Below are 18,176 nucleotides of genomic sequence, written 5' to 3' on the forward strand. Positions count from 1 at the left end.
TTGAGAGTAGAAAAATGTATAAAAAAATTAAATAAAATAATTTGTGCATTTATTATAATTGCGATAAATATGGACAGATATTTAGAAATAAAGCATTACTTTTAAATCTGTTTGCCGATATTTAAAAGTGTATCATCGAACATAATCCGGGGAGTGCGCGCTTTCAGATCACGTAGAACGAAAGGGAACGCTTATGAATTCTCGAAGAGTACGTTTATTTCCCGTGGTTTATAAATATGCATGCCCCATCGCTTATTCCCCGTGTTACACAGAACCGACGGTATTTTCTTCTTTTTTTCGTTTTTATATGACCGATGTGTCGGTGAAACGTTAATTGAAAGTGTGCTCGCTGTTTCAGCTGCGCGAGTATACCCTGACTGAATCGTACCATGAAGACGATGTCTTGGTGGAATTCGTCAGCAACGACAATCTTCAAGCGAATAGCGAGGTCCCCCGAGGAATCGATCCGAACAGGGACCTAAACGAGGCCATAGCCGAGGAACGAAGGGAAATGGACACCCAGAGATACAGGTAAGTAAAACTCGAGATGCTACCATTTTTTCTCGGCCTCCTCCGTCGAGCTTTTTACTTTGTATCTTTGCGGGATTAGAAAGTCGCGCCTTTGCATGGTACACATGTTTGATAACCGAGCTGTCAAAATAAAAGAAAAAATTACTAATTTTCTCTTTTCTTATATATTCTGCTCAATCGGTCAGTTGAATCGGCTATAAAAGTGTAAAGAAGAAATGGAAATAAAATTTTAATTATCTTGATCAAAATTTAGAATATTTATAGACTATAGAACATATGAATAATTTTTCTCTTCATTGTTTAAAGAGACATGATTAAATTTAGATGTGCAGATACAGTATATAAAAAGATTCAAATTCCATAATAAATTACATACATTTTTCAACCGGATATTGTATAATATAATAATTTAAAATAAAATAACAGCCATTATATAGATACGTGTAATTTTCGATATTTTTAATATATGTGAATGTTATAATGTTAGTTTGACTAAATATTTTTTACGATGCGATATCTCCTTCGTATACCCTTCTTAAAGTATTCACGTGAGATTGAGAAAGACTAGGGGAGAGACACCGGCATCTCATAAATCCACGGTTAATAAAACCGAGGGTCCGAGAGAAAGCCCGAAGTTCGAGTCAGCTCGTTAAGCCTAGCAGCCTAGTACGTTTTCTTCGAGTTTTAGTTCGTCCGGGATGTCACACCTCGAGGCGAAACTCTTAAACTCGGGAACGGTAGGTAGTAAATAGTTGCCTTTTCCCGGCGATATAAGAAAGGATCGCGACGTAAGCGACGAGTATGTATTCAATGAACGCGTCAAGCGTGTTCCATTCTAGAAGAGCGACAATCGTCTGGCAACGCGTATCGAATTTTGGAAACGCCGTCAATTGACCGCCCGAAAGCATCTTTGCGTCGACTATACCTTACTTTTTTCCCCTTTCGTGCGGAGAGCGGAGAGGCGAAGGAGCGCGGAAAATCGTAGAAGTTTATGCGCGATGTAAAATATTGAGCTTGCTCATGAACGACAAATATCTAAAGGAAACGACACTCACTGCTGTCAAATCTCTAGAACAAGTTTGATAGATCCATACTTTGAGAAATGATATAATATCGGTTCTTCTAACAATAAAAAAAAAAATTATGCTTGATTCTCTGTAGCTTGCAAATTATATTTGAATGTAAATAAATGAATGGAGAAATAATATTAAAAATATGATATGCATCTCGAACAAAAATAATCTTTCCCAAAAATCATAAAAAGAAAAAAAGAAAAATTGAATGCCACCTTCAATCGTCATGCATTTCGCAGGTAGTTTGCGACACGTATTCGTGAGGGACCTTCTTTCCTAACCGATATTCGCTCGCCAAAGTATCGACCTTTCCTCCCAGGACATTCTTGCCTTATGAAAGGCTCGGCACACGCTCGAAAAGAGATCCATTCAACCCGCTCTCTTTTATGACACGAACTGGGATCGTTTTCCTTTGCCTTCCATCGGCGGCATCTCTCCATACCCTTACGAGATTGTTCTCGTCCGTCCAACGTGCATCTTTTCGCTCTATTTCTCTCTTTAACTTTTACGACGAAAACCTTCGGCTCCGCGCATGAAGATCGCGAGTTTTTTTTTTTTTTTTTTACAATATGTCATCCTTACTTGACCCTCGGAAAAATCATCGGGCCCGCTCCGTGACGTTTGACAACTCGGTATAACGGGTTATTTGCGCAATAACGGAGCAAAACCGCTGTGATACGTCCTCGGAAGAAAATTCACCCGCTGGCAACGCAACTTTTCACTTTTGCCATATCATGCCCCGACAACATCCTCTCGAGTCTCTTCAGTTTACTTTATAAAATTGTCTACTTTCTATTTCTGATACACCATGAGTACGCAAACTGTGAATTACTGCTAACATCGTTCGCTCCAATTGCACGAAAATAAAAGTTTAAAGAGAATTTATGGGGATGTTTTAAGACCACTTTGCCAAGGTTCAGGTACAAAATGTGCTTATATTTCCAGATCCGAAATAAAACTCCCTTATATCCAGGAGAGCGTTAAATAATAAATGATTATTTTAATTTTACGCAAAATTGACATAAAATTTATACAATTTACCACTCAATTAAACAATGTCATTTAATAATGATTAATATTCATATATAATTCTTCAACTACAGATTAGTTATGATTAACTCTCTTACAGCACTTTCATCCTTACACAGAATAAATATGTAATATATAAAATTGCACTTTTTTTCTGAAATAAATTTAACTATATAAATATAAAAATATCTGTATTTATATATATAATATTTTTTCCATAATATGACTTTTCTAGGAAATAGATCGGTGGTGCGTGCGTGTGTGTGAGAGATATGAATTTGATTCGGAAAATATAGAAAGCCAACAGAATAGGCTAATTGATGGTCAGGATATATGTATTGTACGCGACGAAAAGTAATATTCCCTTTCGTTTTGTTTATCGAGCGGAAAATCCCACTGAAAGCTACCTCTCCCCTCCCTCCTCCCCCCCCCGCGAGCCGCAAATGCAATTTATCGTGAAACACAGCTGGTCAGATTGGGTAGGACGCAGCCGACATTGAATACCAATAACGATATTACGCGTGTCGCGTCTGATTCTGCTCGATATTTCATACACAAACGTGGTATAATCTATTACCTCGATACGATATTACTACGCACGACGACGACTTTCTTACCGTTTTTTTTTCTCTTTTTTTTTTTTTTATATGTCCGCGAACACGCCTGGAAAGTGCACTTTCATAACTCGACTTTGAAGTTACGCGACGTCGACCGCCGACCGGGGCGACTTTCATCGTAATGAAAAGTAAATCATGGGATACTTTTATTAACTTAGATGAAAATTAAAAAATAAACACTTATGTGTACATAACGTAGACACAATTCAAGCACGACGGCATATATTTATCTCTTAAATTTATAAAGAGAGAAATAATAAAAGCTAATACTGCTAATAATATGCTTTAAATTTTCGTATTCTTGAATTTCGATTTTACTTTTTCGCAAGTCAAAACGAACTTTTCTGAATCGCAACCGGATACGCGGACGGTCGATATCTAATAGTTGATCGCGATAATTTTTACGGATTGATTCGTGACAATTTTTGCGATACGTGTCTGGCAGTTCTCGCCGTAATATCCGACCGGCGGTTAAAAGCCGACAGAAAATATCGGCACCGTACGACGGTGAGGAAAGCTTGAAAATAACTTCGTAACGCGCCGCTCCATCTCTTTTTCTCTCTTTGTTATATCGTCTCCGGCATTTTATACTTGTTTTACTTTTACTGGGGCGGACATGGCTGACGGAGATTTTCATGACCTCCAATTTCGATCAAGCTGTCCGACGAAATTGGGAAAATAAAGGAGATATTTTCTCCGGAAGAGCTGACCGCGTGCGTAGCACGAAATATTACAGTTGGAAGGATAGTTCTTTGTAGAAAAATCCGCGAACTATGTGCGAAATATATGCCACATTATTTTATGTCCCTGCACGATATAAGCAATAATTAATATTAATAGATAATCCGAAAGTATTAGAGAAAGAATGATTTTCTCTTTATTAATTTAATATTAAATATTTTTGCTATTGTAAAGCGCTCTGAAGAGATTTCCGATTCGAAAAAAAAAAAAGCGAGAGACAATAAGAGTTGCGCGGAGAAATATTCTTTATATTCGATTATATTTTCATCAGACTATAGATCGGTTGTTTCGAGTATTTGCGTGATGTATCAATAGTTGCTGTCATATCTCTTATCAATATATTACAGTCGTATTTACGCTCGCGTCGATTCCTACAATTCGCTGAACAAATGATTCCACTCTCGCGTGTGTTCTACTTTCGACCACTCTATCACATCCTATCGATAAAAATCCAATCTATGATGCATTTCTTATACTTCAATATCCCGGCTCTGACGCAACAAAGCTGATCAGGATAAAATTCCAAACGCCATTCCAAAAGAAAGATGTAACTCTCGACAATTCCGATTACGACTCGATCGAAGAATCCGCAGCGAAAAATACATCCGTTGCTTTCAAAACACCCTGTATTTTTCGCGCTCTTATATCGTCGCACGATTAACGTCTCGAAGACGCGATAATTGACGCGTTAACCCATCGGAACTGCATCAAAGATCGCGAAACGTCGATCGGAGAACGATCGAATCGCACAATCGGGCGATCACGCAAAGATCGACCATCCGTCCGCTTTATATAGGCCTCTCGTATCCATCCAATATCCGGTTGACGCGCCGTCAAGATCGATAAAGCTTACGTTCGATGACACTGCAGATCGATCTGTAATCCTCCCTTCTGCGGGCGGGGAGTAGCCAATCTCCTCGGAACGTTACCGCAGATTCGATTCCATCCGACGCTATCTGGCCACTCGCAAGGAACGATCCGTCGTTTTCTGGTAATTGCTATTGTGCCTTCGAGGCTACTACCATCGATGCTACTACTGCCCCACTTTAGGGACGAAATCTTTCTATTTTCCTGCTCTTTGTCTTAACAGATTAAATCTTACGATCGGATCATTCCGGTTATTTCCTAGTCCCGGGACCCGCGCACTAAGGTCGTTTCGGAACGGAACAACGTGACCATGATGACGATATATCTCGTCACTGAACAGCCATTCAACTGATCTCTTCGAGGGATTAGCAACCAGAGATTAATCTTACGAGAAATATAAATCTTCTCCGTGTAATCAATGAAATAGTAAACTTTTATCGTGAAGAAATATTTCTGCATTGTTAAATCATATTTGTGAGACAATAGCGTAATGAAAGCACGATGTGTGATAATGTCAGTTTTTTACAATTTTTTGCATGCAATTTTTTTTTTTTTTTTTATATGAGTTTGTGCGAAAATTGATTTTTTGAACGCGCCAAAAGGAATGTCAATACATAACTGCAAATTAATGATAAAAGGTAAATCTAGTTCGGCAATATTCCAATTTAGCTAAAAGTTTTTGCGCCCGGGGCCAATATATATTTTATGCTTTTCAGAATAGTGAATTATACTCTTTCCGTGAAAATAATTCACGATTGTTTCGATGAAAAAAATTTTTATTAACCAAACAATATGTTTCTCTTTATTTTTTTTTTTCATATCATCGACATTCTATCATGAGAAAAATCATGTACCAATAAAACTGTGCAAATAATCAAATAGGCTACAGTTGCGTAAATTTGTTGAAGGCGCGCAAAGAGATGGAATAAAATAATAAATCAAATTCAGGATAATCGCATGCTGCGTACGATCTCGATTCTGGGCAAAATGAAGGATTGAAATTATTTGCATTGTTTCAGCACAAACAAAAATATCTTTTATCCGTATTATTATATTTACATATATATATTTTATGTGCATCTAAATATAAATGTTAAAAACGCATCGGAGTTGCAATAAAACTAATTACGCACCCTCGAACTTGAGTTACCAATAAATTATGGATCGAAATAATAATTTTTCATCATAAAAATCTTGCCAAGTTATACTATACAAATTTATTGAAAACAATTTACGTTAACGCAATTTAACAATTAAACACATACAGTACTTATTGTATCGTTTCTTGAGTAAATATCTGTCAATATATGAAGAACGGGTCGAGAGATAAAACGATTGCGCGTGTCAATGAGATCATCTAATTTTAAAAATAAAAAAGCTTCAACGCGAAAAACTCACCTTGATTTGACGCATCACAGCTCTAAAGAATAATAACGCGTTTTTCGCCGAGCTTTATGAATTTCTGCGAATTTGATAGAGCAAAACTCGTGTGCGAGGTTCACACCTCTTGCATAATCGTAAAATTAATTATCGAAGAGAGGGATAAAATTTTGCGCATATCACTAGAAGCATAAACACGATTGCGTAAATTTCCATTGCATGCCAAACGTAATAGGTACCATACGTGAGAGAGAGAGAGAGAGAGAGAGAGAGAGAGAGAGAGAGAGAGAGAGAACATATAGCACGTTCCAATGAATTTACTGCGATAGAGGAGATAACGCGAGAGTGTAACAAGAAGTAACTATAACGGACGACGTGCTTAGGTGGTATCGCCGATGCATTTCGCCTCCGTATTTATCGAAAGGCTGAAGAGAGAGAAAGAGAGAGAGAGAGAGAGCAGAGTCGCGAACCCGCGGCAATCGTAATGCGCCCGTGATAATTTATTTTCCGCCACCCATAATTTATTTCCACGCGCGCATTTTTCAGCGGGGCGCACGCGAGGCCAAAGAAATTAAAGTTAGCTTGAGAGATATCTCGTTCCAAAAAATAGCCCGCAGATCTTAATCAGTGTCAATGATGGATACTAAAGTATCCACAACGCGGCGAATAATTTTGTGTATGTCTCTTATTTTCTTTCTTTCTTTTTTTTCCGATTCTCGGCCAAATATATAGATATGTGTGTGTGCGTGCGTGCGTGTGGCTCGCAATATTCTGAAAACATTTTTTCATATCTCGCACGAGCTCTGTGATAATCCGCGCGAGCCGGACTACGGAAACAGCTTGCATAATCCAAAATGTAAATGCTATTACTGTCGTACCGTTGGAGAATCTCCACCATAGTTCGCACTCATATTGAACAATTTCATATATCTCTGGAATCTTTCCGGAAATCCGGACTACTTTTTTTCACGTTCTAATTGTACTCCGGATTTTGCCAATTTATAAAACCAAGATATATGTATATATTGAGATAATTACTTAATAACAAAATAACTCACGTCGCAAAATGGAGTAAAAATTAAATTAAATTAAATACAAATAAATTATTCGTTTGAAAGGACGGTCGACGAGATTCGCGTGAAAAATTTCAGTTTCGCACATTTTGTATACAGCTGAAAAATATATATCGACGAAGGGAACAGCTCATATTAGAATCATGCATGTTATACGCGTTATCGCCATCGAGATGCGCAGACGAGAACGTATATTGGAACGAAAATCCGAGAGACCGACAACGAAATGCATGCATTAGTGCTCAAAACTTCCCCTCTCCACCCTTCCTTTCTACCGTCAGATGCAAACGCATTAGCGCGCAATTAATTCACCGGTGTCCATTGTATCGCGTTCTACCGCGTATTAAGTTCATCGCGCCTGTAAATTTCACACAATACACACACACACACACACACACACACATACAATGCTACGTAAAATAAATCATTGCGTCGAGCACATACGCCGGATTGAGAATCTCTCGTAAAAATGTAAAACGCGACGTCGTAAAATTGTTAACCATCCTTCGACTTCCGTTCGATGAACCTCAAAAATATATGAAAAGCAGCTGATGACTTTTTTTTTTTTTTTTCGCGCCACCAACACGGATGACATGACGTCTGTTTCGTGTAGATCTAACGACCCGCAATAAGTTTCAACGCCCGAAGAATGGAACTCTATATAAAACAAACGGCACGTGATAAGGGGAACCCTCGAACTCTAACCGATATTATTATTCGGTAAATGAAGATTTATTAAGGTTTTCGTACTTTTCCTGCGTTCTCTTTTCTTCTATACGTAAAAAATATTAAAGTAGGATGAAAGTTTTAAATCAATGAAAGAAATTTCATTTCCAAGAGAAATAAAATTCTTCTATTTTATGAGGCAAAGTAATAATACGAAGACAATTTCCTGTACTTGTCTCCACACCCTCGACTATACTGCCAGCGATATACTATATACTGTTTACCCTACTTCGTCAAACTTCCTGTAGACGCCCGACGTGACCATAATCGGCGGAGACGATGTCATTACGCAAGTCTCATAAAGTGTAACGAGTCGATTAGATCTAAATATAGTTCGATTCCTTGCGGCAAAATAATTCTACTAATTGTCTCAAGCATGACAAATCGATTCAATTGTTGACATTTGATTTGTGTCGAACAGAAATTAAAAGTATCCAAAAGTATCCGGAGTGAATTAAAATACCGGATGTGCCTTTTTCTCGTTCGCGATTGAAAGATAATAAGTTTTGTAAAAAAAAAAAAAACGAATAAAATTCACGTTTGTTCGCATTTGTTTAGATTTCTCGGCTGACAGCGGCAGAGTAACAATGGTGAATTTAATTAAAAAATTATGCCAACCTACGGCGCGAGCTCTTAGCGGCCAGCCATGAAGCTTGGAACTTCCTGGAGGAATATTAAAGCGTAGAAAAAAGTTAACTTATGCTAAATCTGCATACATGCAAATATCGAAAATACAGTTATGCTAAACGGGCCGTGTCGGTATATCTTTAATAGCAAAGAACTTATCTCGGCGAATGCGACTTATAGGATTATACGTTGTTCGAACGGTATGCGTTCGTTGATAAATAAACAAAATGGAGAGCTAAGATTTATGAAAAAAGGAAACAAAATTATTTTATCGCATTTATTCGCTCGCACTCGTGCGATGCAAGCTAACGAGATTCGTGGATTATCAAGAGGATAATCAAGATAATTAGACAATTCCGGTTTCGTAGCTGCGTTTCGAAACTGATACGCATCGATTGCATATGCATTGCCTACATATTGCAAAGCGTAATTGCTTAATTGGATCAGGAATTACAATTACGATTTGTAATTACCGTGATTAAACAGAATTTTCTAATCGATTGCGTTCGGAATTGCAAATTTTCATCGCAAATCGATATAATAATGAAATCGCAAACGTCATGCATGCATTCGGCGAGAGACACGCAGCATCCTGTGATCATATCAAACGAGAATAAACGATGAAAATTCTTTGTCTCGCAGGAATACACGAAGAGCCAATATTTTCCATAGAAACTTTTCCCAAGAGAGCGACAAGAAGATGGAAAGAAAGAAAGAAAGAAAGAGAGTGGGAGTGATAAAGAGAGAGAGAGAGAGGGAGGAGAGGGAGAAAAGCGAAGTACGGTGTGAATAAGTTTTCCCCGCGTGAAACACAAGTTTCGAGGTTTCCGGACAACCCCTTGATTCCGTTCTCTTATGTGTACCACATGCCGACCGTAAATCAATTCTCGAAATTGTTTTCGCACGCCCACACGTCTCCGCTAAATTCGATTCGTCGGAGTGCACGTACCGACGAAAACTACGACGAAAACCCGTCGTACTCGTAGAGACGGTTCATAACGAATGACCGATTCCACCCTTCGATACCGCGCGCTCTCTCGAGCGTCGAAAATCTAGAGAAAGGCGTCGCCTGAAACGAAGCGTCCAGCCTCAATGCACTGGTGAACAACTAGTGAACAATAGTGAATCCAAGCGTTAATTGATATTAGAGATAATCTATTAATATATACAATAGAATAGAGAAGAGAATATAAAATAATTTATTACATTTTTTATCATTATTTCCTTTGGTGTCATTATTTATATGTATGTGATATTCTGGATTTTTTATTACGTTTTATATTTTTCAAGATTATATAATTATTACTCTGTCATTATAACGTTTTAATTATACGTTGATTCTTTTTTCAAATAAAAACGTTAATTGTAATTAAAATACAATGTACGTGTTTGCTGTTTAAAAAGCAAATATTACAAATATTTTATTTATTTTAATTATTCTTTCTCGAACAAACGTTAATTATGACTTCACAAAGGTCGAATATCAATGTATAGTCACATATAGTTCAGCGATATTCGAATTTATTCGATAAATATATTCGTTGCGTAACAGAAGCGTAAGAGTTGTATAAACGCTGTTGCAATTATAATACATTGGTACCAATTAAATTAATTCAGTCGACAAATCGATTGGCAGAGCGCTCGGATCATTTTTGTCTCATTTGCAAATTCGCGAATTTCATTTTCTCCTGAAAATAATTAATTTTGTCTCGCACGAATTGACGCACCATACCTGGCGCTTTACACAAGTAATACGTACACATTTTGGCAAATGGCGTCCGACAAGTTCAGTGCGCCACTGATACCTGGCCAGTTCCATTTAGTAATTGCTACCTAACGCGCTCGTCCAACTTATTACTGTCTAGGCGCTGTCTACACTGTGGCGTTTCGCTGCACCGCACCGACCGACTGCATGTATATTCATCGAGTATTGATTGCGAGTATATGGACATAGTAATGGAAATTCCACCGATTCGCGTTAAAGCATTGCCCGATCGCATCGTCAGTCAAAATGCGCGCATCGAACGATAACATTTACATACGCGAATAATATCAACCTAACAAAGTGATATATCGACGTTAAATAATCGAGAACACGTAATGGGGGCATTGCGAAATTACATACACAAAATTAGAAAGTCTCCAAGACTTTACGAATTTCTAGTTTCTCAATTCTAGAGAGTCTTTTAATTAAAAAGTCTCAATTTTATTTTAATGAACTAATTTATATTCGACTTCTCTCCGAACATCGCAGTCCCCCGAGTCTCCTTTCCGCCCAAGATCGATATAGGTGGTACAGAGCGAGAACATCTCGGAATTGCTAGAGCTATCCCATCTAATGACGCTTTTCTGTCTTCAGATACTGGAGCACGGCAGGGAGCGGTCAACAGGTCGTGACGGACGTTCCGCGCGACAACAAGGCGGCGATCATCAACAGCATCGCCTCGTCGTACGCGTCGTGGCAACGGCCGAGGTATAACGTCACCCCGATACCGCGAACTTCCAAGATCATCACCGTCAACGGCGATAAAACGAGAAAACAGTACAGCGAGACAGGAAGATCCGACTGGCCGTATTATCACACATACAGACGAACGGCGGAGGCGCAGAAGGCGCAGATCTACGAGGATATCCAGAGGAAGATTACGAACGTGTCGAATGTCTCGAGTATCGATTACTCATTCGCGAGCAACGCGACCAATTTGGCGGATCAACGCCAGCACAGACTCAGGATGAAGCATCACGGGTTGACGTCCAAGGGCAAGCGAGTTAGAACACGTAAGTATCAGCACCTATAAATCACTTATCATTCGCGATGTTAAGTTTCATTTGCATCTAAAAGAGGTATATTTTTACCATAATACTGTTTATTAATTTATATTTTTTATATATATTTTTTTTTATACTTTATATAGTGCTTCGCGTGAGCTTTATATATTATTATATTTAAACATTATTGTTTGGAAAATACTAGTTTCTTCATTCGCCTAGAAGGATACGATATAATGCAGCTAGAGTGACACTATATCGAGGTGACACGATCAATAGCTGCGCGCCCCTATTGATCACCGCTAATCCGGCAAAGAATGATTACGGACATAATTCAAAAAATTTTTTTTTTTATCCTTCGCTGGTATCTCCGATTTTGCTATTTAATCGATGCCTTTAATTAACTCTTTAATAGACACGGCGAAAACGGGAGGACCGAACGAAACCCTCGATGCAGTTTTTCATTGACGATAGCTAATGCAAAAGAACCGAGCGCTCTCAATAGCCATATTTCCCGCGTAAATGATCAAAGCACACTACCACTACCTTTCTCCCCCTCCCCCCCCTCTCTCTCTCTCTCTCTTTCTCTTTCGTCTTTCACATCCGCGTTTTGTCCTCTACCCTTTCTGTCTCACGTTTGTCCATCGTTCCGGTTTCCGTGCTAAGTTGATGCAGCCTTTTCCTCGTGTGCGAGTATTTAGTGTGCAAGATTCTCGTGTATATACATTATATAGCAGTAAATTATTTGATTTGATAATGAGATATAACTGACAAATTGAAACATAATGGCAAAAATTATAAATATTAAATTTTAAGAGATAAAGAAGAATGAGAAAAAATGATTATTAACTTTATTATGTTTATAAAAATCTAATATTTCTTGCAATTTATTTAATCCTAGGATTATTTTGTTTCAGTTATGATTTTTCGAAAAGATGATTTTAACCGGAACTTAACAAAATCATACCGTATATTATGATTTTTCGATTTTAAGCTAAATTATCTTACTATTTAAATTGAAAATTATTTTTTTTTTTTTTTTTTTAATTTAAGAGGGAGAAACGTCAAAAAGAATAAAATTTAAAGCCAGAAACTTCCCTTTAAAGCTATAACTTTCTCTATCCTCGTTGCGGTCACCTATCACAGTCATCTAGTCCCGACAACTCCCCGCACGTCGCGAGATTAGACGTGGACCCGCAGACCCGCTCGAGCGGAATAATTGCACTCGTGATTCCAGGCGCACCGAGAGATTGCAAGGTCGGCGAATGGGGTGCTTGGAGCGCGTGCAGTCGTAGCTGCGGGGTAGGCGAGACCCAGAGGACGCGGAAGGTCACGATAAAGCCCCGCCGAGGTGGCGTCCCGTGTCCACCGCTGAAGGAGACCAAGTGGTGCGGCAGCGCAAATCCGTGCATATCGGAGAGCAAGCCGATCGAGTATCATTGGTAGTCATCGTCGGGGATCTTTCACGACCACGTGTACCAAAGTGACTCGCTCTCACGGACGAAAGGTCGCGCGGGCAAGCGGACGACGAGACGGGTGAGGAGCGATTTATGCGAGAAATGCGCACGCAAACGGGACGCACGTGATCGATATGAGTAATTAAATTAACGGAGAATTATGATATAAAGTTGACGTTGAGAATATCTTTTATATCGACATATGGGCGCTGGGAATGTATTACTGTGGACTGTGCTTTAGAAAGAGGGTAGTGATTCGTGTGGTTTGACAATATATATTGCAGAAAAATTTCGTAATCAATAACTCTGATATCTCATAGAAAAAAAAGGGCTAGCGACCATTGGCACCGGACGATAATACTATGTATGTTTACGCAAACGATCGTGCACGGCGTACATATTTTTATTAGGTGCGGCTTCTAATGCGACAGCTTCATAGTATAATTTTTTTAATTACACTCAGAATTTACGAGTATTACGTAAACTCCGAGAAGCATAATCTCTGGTCGTCATCGTTCGGCAATTTTATTTTACTCGCTTACACTTATCAACGTGCAATTCATATTATTTGCAGCCCCGAAACTTTTCGAACATTGAAAATAAAGATTGCCAAAGAGAAATTCGAATGACTGACTCGCATCGTATCGGGTTTCCGCGTGTATCACTAAAACGCGTTTGAGGCTCGATTTTCACGCTCAGAGAGCGCGGCGTTTTGATTTTTTTTATTTTTGGAGTAATTGAACAATCGAGCATTGTTTGTCGAATATGTTATAAAGTTGAAAGATCAACGTGAAAGAGGAGAAAAAATCGTATACCTATTTGCAATATCCGTTTCGCTAATGCAACGCAGATCTGCCAACTGTTTATTTATCTAGTCATATCAATACGTCTGAGATTATAAAAATACCAAAGATTTGTTCGATTAATTGTTTTATATATTAGTTTGACGAGAGAATCACCGTTGAAAATTAAATTAATTCGCGTCGAAAGCGAATTTAACATTGGATAACGTGACGATAGCACGCCTCGATCTTTGCACGCGATCGAAGGTAGAAATGAACCACGGCATAATTGGAAAATTGATCCAACTTTCCGGAAGAAAAACGTTACGTGCAATTAAACTGATAGTTTAATCGCCGGTACAAATAATATACCGCGAATGATCGACGTGTACCACATGCTCAGGCGCGAGAATTTCTCCGGTGAAATTTAACCGTCGCGTGCCACACCATAGTCTCGCCGAGATTAAGTCGACGTTTCTCGGAACCTAGTACATTGCTTGTTAGAGCGAAGTTTTTATCGGCTCGCTATTTTCCATCGCGAAACGAAAACGATCTTGTGCGAGAGATTTGCGATGAAATTCTCCTTAAACAAGGTACAAATAAAGTTATTAATCAACTGAAGATCTAAATGAGATCTCTTTTAATTAAAAGAAAATATTGTTTTTTTTTTTATATTTTCTTGTAAAATTGTATATTTTTTTTTTATTTGATATATTTTCAGAATTCTATGCTTACTTTATTCTTTATGATATAATTTTTTGTTCCCAGAGAAATTTTATTTTCAAAAAAATTTACAAGATACGCTTGTGATTTTTTTGCGAAGCGTCGTGCAATGATCGAAAGGGTCAAAATATCTCGCGGAAAGAAAAAAAAAAAGCGTAAGATCGATGTCCGCGTAGGGCGTGTCGAGTAAACGCCAGAGCGATTTTCAGTGCGCTCATACATATTTTCAGAATCCCAGACAAGGTCGCGTGAGTGTTTTTCGCAAAGCGTCTCCTCGCTCGGTAGAGAATACCGTGGAAATTAAGCAGGAACCCATAGAGCGAGTGTTCCGCAAAATCGATTTTTTTTTTTTTTCTCCACCGTCACCGAGAGTGCTGCATCTCTCTCTCTCTCTCTCTCTCTCTCTCTCTCTCTCTCTCTTTCTCTGTCTATCTGTTTCTCTCTCATGGCGTGGTAGAGAAATTTTTACAAAGATATCATCAGGTACGTCTTAGGTGAGTGTATTATATCTTAGGCATAAATTTAACGATAATAATTAATAATTAACGTCTAATTGTAACACTCGTTAATTATTAGGCCCGTATTAATCGCGTCCGCAATGCGGAGTTTGGCGTTGATCGTGAAGAATGTTCGAAACTTCAATTGTGAGAAAAATCGTACCATACCGTAGAGAGAGATGGATCTATAGATCTAAAAGTTTACTCGACGTTGAATTCCGCACGCGACGTATATACGTTGACGCACGGCTTGTCCTTCGTATTTATTAGTGTCCGTAGCCACTATTCTCACCGGATATTCAGTGCTGAATGCTCGATCGCGAAAATTTATTGATATATATATATATATATATAATTTATATAAAAACATATTTAAAAATAAATATATAAATATATAAAAATATATATATATATATATATATATAAATATATATGTATAAATAAATAAATATATATATATATAATTATTTATATATATATAAATAATACAATCGATTTAATTAAATTTTAAAAATAGTCATAATTTGCAAAAATTACGTAGTCGCATTTAGCGCTAAACACGCGGCGGGAATAGAGGTTTACGTAGTTATTAAGTATTGGAATTATACGACTTTTTTTTTATATGTTAATTTCGACAGGAAAATGAACGTAATGTAAAAAGGCTATTGTGTCAGTTTACTATGCGTCACCGTAATAAAAGTAAATAACGTATACATTTTCAAAATCAATTTTGTACGTGACGCAACAATAAATGATTTCTCTGCTACGTTGGTTCTAGCGAAATGTAAAATAAGCACGCTATGAAAAATAATGGTACGAGCGAAAAATATAGCGTGCGTACTGTGTGCAAACTCGTGTAATATCTGTACCTATCTATGTTTGTTCATCGCGCTAAAAGTGAAATAAAAAGCTAATCGCGATAACAATGTATAAAGGTGAGTGAGAGGAGTCGATTACGCATACAAATTTTCAAATTGCCGCTTGGCATTTCATAACGCTTCGATAATTATCTTGAAAGTACGAAAAAACTGCGCGTTATGCAACACCTCTCGACAATATACTCGTATAGAGTAAGATGGTATATCTTTTTTACACAATCATCCTTGCTCTCTTGCTTTTCTTTTTTTTTTTTTTAATTTAAAAATTGTTGAAGCTGTTTGTGCATGCAAATCTCTCAATGGAAGAGACAGCTGAAAAGCCCCCGCGATCGGAATAATAGCTGCATAATAAAATTGAGTACAAACGAAAGATGATGACTCTCGAAATTTTCTCTGAGGAAGAATCGACTTTATCCAAGAACTTCTCGTTAAAATCGCGCATTTTATATAGAAGATGCTCAGCCTATCCTTTGAGCGCGATATAAAAAGCGCACACGGCGGGGATACAATCTTAATTACAGCGATATTTATGATGCTCTCTTTCTCTCTCTATTACGTTAAAACTCGATCGTTCACGATAATTAGCGGCTGATCTTTACCGGAGAGAGAGACCCTTGGAAGCCATTGCTGGCGACGGGAGCGTACGGTCGAAGTAAAATATCGGACCGAGTTAATTCCCGACACGGAAATCTAATATTTGGCGTATTGTTAAATCTTTCTTGGAACAATATCGCAGGGCGATAAGAGAGAAAGAGAGAGAGACAGCCGCTCTTTTTCTTTTTCCTTGATATATACATATATATACAATATAGATATAGGAAGGAGGACCGAGCCGTTGCTGTCTTGCAGTTTTAGATGCATTAAGGATGAACGTTTTGTAAACTAAACGGGAACGCTTTCGTGAGAAAACGGGGGCTTTTGTGACACGGAAAGAGGAAAGGAGCGAGTGTACAATACTTTTGAAATAACGATACGAAGTCACTGTAAATTCATTATCGTCCAATAAAAGTATTTAAGTTTGGTGCAATTGAATCAGAGAGTTTTTTTTATATCGAAGCCCGTGATAATACAAAATGCAATTCTTTTCTATACCCTCTTCAATTGAGCTCGATCACAAAACTTTGTTCTTTTAAATGCAATTTGAGTATTGCAAATATTTTTCGTAAATTAATTTGTTCGCGAAATATACCGTTTGTCCTTTATTATTAAAAAAAAAAAACAAATCGGACAAACTTATTATTTTGCAACTTGTCTTATATTTTATGGAACATTTATTCAATTAATACAAATAATATGGAAATACATTTCTTTTCCTCTTTCGCGCGTTTCCGGTCTACATGACAATGACAAATCAATGACAGATTAATGGAGGAGCTAAATGGAGTGCCATGATGATTATTCTGTACAAGTCACTGTGCATTCTAGCCCTGTAAGGATAGCCAATAGGACTAGTGATTAAGCCGAAGCATATGTAGCGATGTATAACACATAAGTTTATATTACATAATAAAATGTGTCGAGAAAATAAGCGGGCTCCCTTCTCGATCTTCGAATACATAATATTTTTCACTTGCGACGTATGAATGGTATTCGTATATAATAAAGTAGTAATTATTTCAGGAATCGTGTAATCCTCTCTTTCTTTGTTAACCTTATATCTTTTTTTTTTTTTTTACTCTATCTTTTTTCGATAAAATTTATATTTTTACATAAAATTCTATTAGCTAAATAATGTGAGATATAAATCGTTTTAAATTGCAAGAAATAAAATGTTTTTGTAAAATACATTTATTATAATAATATTCACATTTTGGAAACCGTCTGCCAAAGATTTTGTGTAATTTCAGATACTTCGTTTACGTTGAAAAAACTTTTTTTTCTTTAAAAAACAAATGCTAAAATAAAGCGCATTTATTTCTTCGCATTTTAGAAATTGAAGATTTTTTTATAACAATTTGCAAGACATCATGATAATAATTATTGTTATTATATTACGATGGAAGAATCTTTTGATGACGAAAGCCACTACTGTAAGTAAGTATGCAATTACATCGATACGTAAGTGTATAACCGCGCCGGAAGTGAGCAATTTCATGTCAAATTATAAAACCGAACGAGTTCTATCTCTCGTCTACCATATTCCACCCTCTAGATCCATCTCACTACCGTCGCATCGCAGTCATGATAAAACCGTCGGTACGATGGTACGCAAATTCACGCTTCAAGGAAATCGATCGTTACGGAGATAGCGTTCTCCCCCGCATAACAGCCTTTTAACAGTGTTACTCTGAAATTTTACTCTCTCATTCCACGTAAAACATCCTATACGTAATACGACTGGGAGCATGTATGGAAAATTCTAGATAGAAAACACTACTGCAATTCGTTTAATTTACAAGCGAAAAA

General features: G+C 37.5%; 1 protein-coding gene across 2 annotated transcripts in view; it reads left to right on the plus strand.

Moving 5' to 3' along the window:
- Positions 1–15,339, plus strand: part of LOC126850512 (uncharacterized) — a 158,352-nt gene extending 143,013 nt beyond the window's left edge. For both annotated transcript variants that reach the window (XM_050593622.1, XM_050593623.1), the window contains exons 5-7: positions 359–531; positions 11,024–11,442; positions 12,671–15,339. In XM_050593622.1, the coding sequence (XP_050449579.1) occupies positions 359–531; positions 11,024–11,442; positions 12,671–12,879 (801 nt within the window). In that variant the 3' untranslated portion in view covers positions 12,880–15,339. The remainder of the gene's footprint in view (positions 1–358; positions 532–11,023; positions 11,443–12,670) is intronic.
- Positions 15,340–18,176: the final 2,837 nt, after the last annotated feature.

Source organism: Cataglyphis hispanica, chromosome 6 (genome assembly GCF_021464435.1).
Source record: "Cataglyphis hispanica isolate Lineage 1 chromosome 6, ULB_Chis1_1.0, whole genome shotgun sequence".
NCBI classification, from domain to species: domain Eukaryota; kingdom Metazoa; phylum Arthropoda; class Insecta; order Hymenoptera; family Formicidae; genus Cataglyphis; species Cataglyphis hispanica.